The following is an 8,031-nucleotide window of genomic DNA, read 5'->3' as shown; positions in this document are numbered from 1 at the left end:
GTGATCATGAAGTGCTTCGAGAGGCTGGTGGCAAAATACATCAGGGACTCCCTTCCACCCGCAGTCGACCCGCACCAGTTTGCCTATAGAGCAAACCGGTCAACTGCGGACGCCGTCGCGGTTGCACTTCACTCTGCACTGAGCCACTTGGAACACCAGGGGAACTACGTGAGGACGCTCCTCGTTGGTTTCACCTCCGCCTTCTACACAATTCCACTGGACATCCTGACAGACAAGCTCTCCCTGCTTGGATTACCTCCTTCCACAAACAGCTGGATTAAGGACTTCCTAACAACCTGCCCACAGGCAGTCGAGCTCGGCCCCCACCTCTCTTCCACAATCACCCTCAGGGCTGTGTACTGAGTCCTCTCCTGTACTCGCTGTACACGCACGACTGCACACCAGCCCGTCTCTCCAACTCCATCATGTGGAAAGAGTCCACTCTTTCAGGTTCCTGCGGGTCCACATCACTGACAACCTCTCGTGGACAGCCAACACCGCAGAGGTGGTGAAGAAGGCCCGGCAGCGACTCCATTTCCTGAGGGTGCTCAGGAGAAACCACCTGGAGGAGAAGCTGCTGCTGGTGTCCTTCTACAGAGCCGCCGTGGAGAGCATCCTCACGTCGTGCGTCACTGTGTGGTATTGGCACAGCTCAACCTCATGAGCCTGTCAAGCTGGTCAACGGTGAGAAGTGCACGTGCTTTGATCCTGATCCTCTTCTGACAGGAAAACACACGCTCAGGACCATCAGGCAACAGCACATCAGCTTGTACACCTCTGAAAAATAACAACTGTGTCATGTCACATTTTTCAACATGAAGGGAAATAAGCAAATCCACTGACCACTAAATATCTGCATTGCTTCTGGGAAACATCCTCTGCAGGAGGGCCGGGACACATAGAAGTAGACCTGGCCGTTCTCTTCCTCTCTCTCTCCGCCCCTCTGAAGCAGGCTGCGACAGCTGGCTTGAAGGCAACAAACTGGCCCTCACAGATGTGTAACGCTCAATGTAACCATCACATTTATTACCATCGCTGCTCACCTCCTGTTCAGCATAGTGGTTGAGGAGGTTGCTTAGCTCATGCCTTCCCCAGTGCGCTAAGGTCAACTTCCTCACCCAGCACATCCACCTGAAATAACAACAACAACAATCGTTTGCTGAGTGTTGGTCAAACGCCTTGGTACAACTGGTTGAAATGATGTACTTATTGAGTGAGTGTCATATCTTACCAGAGACCTGAATTCTGCCCGCCTGCTTGGTGACTGCACGACGTCATCCTAGATGTTCCCGGTCCGCAGGCTAGTCTTCCTGCTTGGCTGTGTGATCTTCGCTGTCTGCCACACAGCCAAGTGGAGCCTGTGGCTCACACCGTGTCCTGCGACGGTGAAGGGTCGTCCTGATGCAGACGGACGGGATGAACAATTTAGACCGAAGAAACTACGCGCTACCAACAGGATAGTATCTACAAGATGGTGCCCTTTGGCAGAGGCAGGACTCTCGCGTTACACAACGTTATGCCTCTGAAACTGCGTTTAGACAGAAAGAAAAAATGAAGGAACTTATGAGAGGCGCCGGTACTGTTCCTTTCAAAAGTCAAATATCTTTTGCGCGAAAAAAATGAGACAGAAATACAGGTGGCTAAGCAGAATGATAAACCACCGGCAGGACACTTGGCCCTCGATTTTTTCCGTGGACAAATAACGCTGGGGCCAAAGTGTGTGTGCACTGTTTGCCACAGAGCACTGTTTCCCAGTCATGTGCGTTCATGCCATTGCGCTCCGTACAGGAAAGAGCCCTAGCTCGTAGAGCGTTGTCTGACGGGTGCGTATGTCCACGTCTGTGCACTGGAATGCCAGGTCCCATGCACTGTCCCAGGTGAGCGCCATCAAGAGTGGGTCTGCCACAGCTGTCACAAACACCTCAAGGACGGTCGCAGGCCACCTCTTGCCAATGACGTGGCTCTCGCAGACATCCCAGCTCAACTCAGCGGCCGGAACATATTGGAGCGACACCTCGTCTCCAAATGCATCGCATTTGCTAAAATAATTAGCATTGTATTGCCGTGGAAGAGAACACACCGAACTTTGATCAGAACATGTTTATTGATGCCAACCCACAGTTTTCAGAACGTTCCCTTAAAACGCTATTGCTCTCTCTCACACACACGCATCAAAATGTTTAAATCCGTCACATTCTCATATAAGGTGCAAATGTCGTCGGTCAACACTTCCCTGACCCATCCGCACACCATCTGGTGAGACGCCTCCGAACTCCGGTGACAGTTCAGATCCTCGGCGGTGGATGGAACAGGCGAGGAAACGGGTGACTGACGAGATCAAGATAAGAGTGTCCAGCCCACTCTTACGGCTCCGCACCACCAAGGAAGCTCAACTCTTCCAAGTGTCGCGCACTTCCATGCTCATCAAGTCCCTCCCTGTATGTCCTGTCACTCCCAACTGGTTTCGACGAGCCTTCCATCGCACTCTATTCACAGTCTATAGGGATGTTGACAAAGAGGAGCTCAACCCGGAAGCTGCCGTGATGACGCGCCGTGAAAACCCTCTATACGAGCACAATATTTGGAATATTATTTGTTGACATCTTCACTTTGCTGTGGTACGCCTTGGCAGAAACTAGTATGCTTGAAGTTCATTTCAGTGAATGGACTTGAGGTGACGTATACAAGGAGGCGCCAGGTCACACACTGGCAGTTTGCTCGAAGGAGTACTGATTTTGTAGTTCTTAGAGCAAAATGTGACCATTTTCTGCTTACGAAAGTATCTTTTCAAGCATACATCAAATGTTCCAGGAGTGTACTGCTACACCAGTGGACACCATCGGCATTTCAGTGATCTGATGATCATCCATGATCTCCTGAATAATGGACTCCAGATCCCTAGAAGATCATTTTACTTGGGTGTGCAAGTACTTCAAATGTCAAAAGCCAACTTCAAGTATTCTGGTGCGCCCCCCTTCGTGGCCTCGTTCTGGCCCGCAGGCTCAGCTGAAGGAATCAGAAACCAGACGCAGTCGTGGATGCTGCTAAATTTATTGGAATCACGCGTCTCATTCGTGGGTCTCAGGACACGACGGCGGCGCCGACGCCGAGCCAGAAGACGCTCAGCGCGACGCTCAGCTTGAGAGACATGGCGGAATTGTAGCACTTGATATCCTTGAGGTCTGCCAGATGCCATTTCAGGAAATCACGGGCGTCGCTGTCCAGACCGCAGGCGTTGGACGTTATGCAGCCGCTGGGGATTTCCTTTTGACCCTCTGTGGAGAGGGAGGAGAAGAGCGGATCAATACTCGCGTCTGACCCACGGTCCGCCTACACCTGCAGCTACCTTTGCGAGTCCAGCAGCGATCTTGGTCGCCGACACACGTGGCGTTGTAGCAGGGTGCGTTAGCCCCTACGTCGCAAAATTGACAGGAAATGCCATTCGGGGTCTTCGACGGTGCTGGAGCTGTGAGCATAAGGGCAGCAAGGTCAGGTTCTGTCAGTCCGTCGCACTACAGAGGAGGAAACGTTGGTGTTTGTGAGCCACGCGGGCTGCCGCCCTGAAGATGTTAGTTTGTGGAGCAAAGTCAGGCGCAATAGATTTCACTCAGAAAAAAAATCGAACTCATCCAAACCGCTAGTCAGACTTGCGTGTGTTTGGACTTCTGCATTTTTATCTTTCGCTTTTGCTCCAAACTTTTATAAATAATAATAATAATAATTATTATTATTATTATAGTAGTAGTAGTAGTAGTGGTAAAACACAATTTCATATCTTTTTTTATTCACAAGTTTGCTTTTTTCTTTGAATTATTTTTCCACATTTCAAAACCTTTTTTTCAACCTAAACTTCTATTACAGATTCAAAATTGTTTTAAATTATTATTTCTTTTTATTATATTCATATTAAATTAATTAAAATCCCTGTTTTCCAAGAATTGCATTTGAGCTTTTTCATTTTTTCAATGATGATGATGATTATTATTACATTATTATAACGTTATTCTGCTCTCTCCCAAAATTTGGTTTGATCTTTTTAGTTCCAAAATATTAAAAAAAAAATAAAATCCCAGAAAATTATTTTTTTTAGGATAGGTATTTTTTTTCTGATTCCACTGAATTGAGAATTTCTGTCCATCCCTCGCGTGGTCTACATTTTTCGGTGTTCTACATTTTTCTTGACTTTTCTTTACTCAGACTGAATGTCTTGATAATGCCTCAGACTCACGAGCCACAGCGTTGTCGTTGCACTTGTCCTTGTCACAGCACTTGACAATGACGCTCCTGGTGGTCACTCTTTGGATGCTGAACCATTTGTCGGTCATGGCGGCGCAGATGGTCTTGTTCAAGCACATTTTCCTGGTCTCGCCTGGAGAATCTAAAAACAAGCAATCACCACTGCAGCTGTGACCAGCAGAACAGATGTGCGAGCCTTTACCGTCAGCGGTGAACGTTGCGCACTGCTGCTTATCTGCGCAGACCTTGTCCTGGACCTGGTCCTTGTCCTTGACCTTGACGTGGGCCTTGCAAGTCAAAGCTCCCTCTGCGACAGAAGACGTCAGGCTCAGTGAGATCACCGTCACAGCGCGTCGTCCTCCAGCAACACACTCGCCCGTTTGGAATCCAAACGTCCCAGAGCATGTCGCGTGTAATACATAACAATCCGTGGTGAAAACAAATGACTGATGAACGAATTAAATTAAAAAAAAAAAAAAAAAAAAAAAAAAACTTTACATAATTATCATTATTATTATTCCAAGAGGTGAACAACAGGTGGAAGTAGTAGTAGCAATAGTTTGATTTCCTCCACTTTAAATCTTTTGATTGTTTATTCATTTAAATTTGACCAAGGTTTTAAGAAAAAGGTTTCAGTATTAGACATCTTCCTGAGGCAAATTTTATTTCTTGATGGAATCCAACCTTTTTTTTTTTGCACACACTTTTGCACGCAAGACTTTGGACTGTTTACAGAACCTTTGTAAACGGCTGCTTACCAGTTTCAATGGTCAGATGGTTTTTGTGCATGAAAATAGGAAACTATCGAGGCTAATGGTCAAGAAAGAGCTCCATCGCGGTCGAGCATGCTGGCGCACCAGCGAATGAATGAGAGTGAAGCAGGAGTGAAGCAGTTACCTGAGCCGACCAGCAGCCAGGCGAGACAGAGAGCGGTGACGGCCTTCATCCTCAACACAGCAGCTTCGTCCTCTGACTCTGTCGGAGTCTCAACTACAAGTTCACACCTGTCACTCTTGCTTTTATGGCAGGAAGTTTTCTGCTCTTTTGAGCGGAGGAACCCGCGAGGCGCCCCCACCCCCCAAAAAAAAAAAATCTTCCTCATTCAAACAATGCATTTAGACACATGCACTTTCTGATGCTCAGATGCCAATCGTCTTGTCTGAGGTCAGGGGTCGCAGGATCAGCCAGTCTGTCCCGGGACCTCCTCCACCTTGAGGCCGTCCTCACTCCTGGAGGAGCAGAGGCTCTACTCTGAGTCTCTCCTGAATGACGGAGGTTCTGAAAGGAGTCTAGAACACGGGCACAATAAACCAGCACCATGGGTTTGTTAAGCCTTAGCAGCTACGTTGCTCCTGTAAAGTTGATCGATGATTTGGTGAAGTTCTTTTCAATGGAGTGCCATTGGAAGAACGGGTCGCTAGGTGGCGAACATTGCCCAGGTGGTGGAGAGAGTTGTCAGGTACAGCGAAGAAGAATAAAGCTTCCTGCCTTGACGATAAACTTGGTCGCTCTGCGCCACACAGGTGTTGGAAATACACCTCCCGTGTACCTCCGCGCGTCCGTTCACTCGTGAGAATGACTACCAAGAATCCAACAAGTTAGATCCAAGATTTAGTCCCTGACAGAGGAGTCTAATACATGAGCAGAATTCTGGCTCAGCAACTACGCCTGACTGAGCCTCAGCAGAGGTCCAGTAGAGCGACAAAAAGCTATCTGAGGTCTTGACCCTTTATACACTAAAGTTTCTCCACGTGGGCTCCGTCCTCGTCCGATTGGTCCTCCGCTGTTGACGCCAGTCCCGGTCGCTGGCTCCCTCGTAACCATGGCAACGACCACAAGGCATGCTCCCCCGATCCGGACCCAGGTGGCTCTTATCAGGACCAGCTCCTTCCAGCCTCCTCTGTCTGACCTTGGACCTTCCAATGAGTTCCAATGTTCCAACACTCAGTCACACTCCCTCATCCAGCATTCCTGCATCTGTAAATAACTGCTTTATTAGTAGCACAAACAATGAACAATATTCACACTGTAGAATAAATGCACTATTCCCGTTACCGGTCAGTAAGTTAGTAAAGCTCGCGAGGGAGCGCAGGGTCCAGTAGCCTGCTGACAGAGTGGCATGGACACCGCGGCGTTACCGTCGCGATGCTAACAGCTACTGACCTGCGGAGTGTGAGGCCGTGACTTCTATTCACCTTTCAAGGAGTTGGTTTGGCACTTAGTACCGTATTTTCCGGACTACAGAGCACACCGGAATATTAGCCGCACCCACCAAATCTAAGAAGGAAAATGGACTTTTTTCATACATAAGCCGCACCAGTCTATAAGCCGCGGGTGCACCGTCGCTGTCTGCGCCACAGAAAATGCATGAGAATCACTTCTAGCGATCCTCTAGTACGAGTTTTGAAAACGGGGTCCAGTGTCGAGACTGACTCATGAAACAATATTGACAATGTTCTGAACTCCAGTCATGAACTCCTCACATCTTATTTACATTTAAAGTGTTCAGAAAGCGCTGTTTTCACCCTCCAGTAGATCGTCTCTGTCAGCAGAGCTGTGGACACGCAGGCGAAAAGCTTTAAAGGTAAATAAAACGCCCGCGATGTCATCGGTTTGATGTGACGAAGCGCAATATTTTTGCCAGCACAGAGCGTGCTCATTAGACAGTAAAAACTCGGGATGCTCCGAGAGACAGGGAGAGCACTCAGCTGAAGCAGCTGTCTTCAACCTCTTTCATGAAAGTTCTCACTCTGGACGGTGGCAAAAGTTTCAGATTCAGGTGCTGGACCGCGAACGCTGCATCTGACACACACAAGACTGCAGCGGATTCGGCCGCGGTTGATTCCGTCTTAAAACGACACCTGAGAAAGGCTGCTCATCTGGCGCGGTGAAATTAATGATTATTTCTCGGGCAATATGCTTCGCGTTCTGAACGTCACGCTCAGACCGGCGAGTGTCGCGTAAATATCCAGTAACATGTAATTTGGTGATTTTGGAAAAAAAAAACGCCTGTTATTTTGAGGCTCAGAGTTTTTGTTTTAGTTACAGTTCATCGTTTAGTAAATACGATTTGGTATTCATAAATTACTGATATGTTTTATAGATTGTGTTGATAATGTTTATTGAGTTATACTTTTATTTTAGTGAAGAGAATGAGGATGAAGGACATCAGTATATGAGTTATCAGATTTTTTGATTTGTATTATGATTATTTTGTGATAAGTACTGATCTGATTTCATTGTGTTATTTTATTATTTTGTGATTGGATTTCTGTTCTTTTGATTTTTGCAACTGAAAGTAAAGGAGAGAAAAAAAGCATCCTGTCTTGCTGATAACATGCAGTGTGTGCGTATCTCTGGCCAGCAGCCCACCGGTGTCTCCGCAGCAGAAAGAAAAATACACTGAACTTTTGATTCTTTTCAGTGTCAAACACATTTTTTAACAATTGTATTCTGCCCCTTCGAAGCTACTTTTTCATTTTTTCGATTCAAAACACCTAAAATTCGAAACTTTCCTTTTCAACACAAACTTATTCCAGATGCCAAAATGTTTTTTTTAATCAAAAGCATATGTGTAATTTAAATCATTATAACCTCAAGTTTCGTCCCAAAACTCATTTCTACTATATTTCTTCCATTTACTTAATATGTTTATATGATATTACAATTTTTCCACCTTTTTCTGATTTTTTTTCTGATTCAAACATTCATTTATTTAAGACAACAATGTTTAACTCATAAGTTTGTAATTCAGCTGAAATAATTTCAGGAAACATTTGTGGGTCCATGTACTGA

The 8,031-nt window shown here is 46.5% G+C and overlaps 1 protein-coding gene across 1 annotated transcript; it reads right to left on the bottom strand.

Annotated features, from left to right (window-relative positions):
* Positions 1-3,049: 3,049 nt before the first annotated feature.
* Positions 3,050-5,241, bottom strand: LOC128752822 (uncharacterized). Its single transcript, XM_053854471.1, has 5 exons — positions 5,134-5,241; positions 4,439-4,543; positions 4,229-4,378; positions 3,347-3,466; positions 3,050-3,275 (listed from the first exon to the last, which is right to left on the bottom strand). The coding sequence occupies exons 1-5, from the start codon at positions 5,180-5,182 to the stop codon at positions 3,082-3,084; spliced, it is 618 nt and encodes a 205-aa protein (XP_053710446.1). The 5' UTR covers positions 5,183-5,241; the 3' UTR covers positions 3,050-3,081.
* Between the last annotated feature and the right edge of the window lie 2,790 nt (positions 5,242-8,031).

The sequence above is a fragment of the Synchiropus splendidus genome, chromosome 1 (assembly GCF_027744825.2).
Source record: "Synchiropus splendidus isolate RoL2022-P1 chromosome 1, RoL_Sspl_1.0, whole genome shotgun sequence".
NCBI lineage: Eukaryota > Metazoa > Chordata > Actinopteri > Syngnathiformes > Callionymidae > Synchiropus > Synchiropus splendidus.
Note: the sequence above shows the minus strand (reverse complement) of the source record. Positions and strands in the feature narration are given on the sequence as shown.

Bases quoted from the DNA above. Each gene is read 5' to 3' on its own strand.
- LOC128752822 (XM_053854471.1), bottom strand. From the start codon at position 5,182: ATGAAGGCCGTCACCGCTCTCTGTCTCGCCTGGCTGCTGGTCGGCTCA. The intron at 4,544-5,133 runs GTAACTGCTTCA...CTTCTGTCGCAG, and splicing joins CTGGCTGCTGGTCGGCTCAG to AGGGAGCTTTGACTTGCAAG. The intron at 3,467-4,228 runs GTGAGTCTGAGG...TTATGCTCACAG, and splicing joins CAACGACAACGCTGTGGCTC to CTCCAGCACCGTCGAAGACC.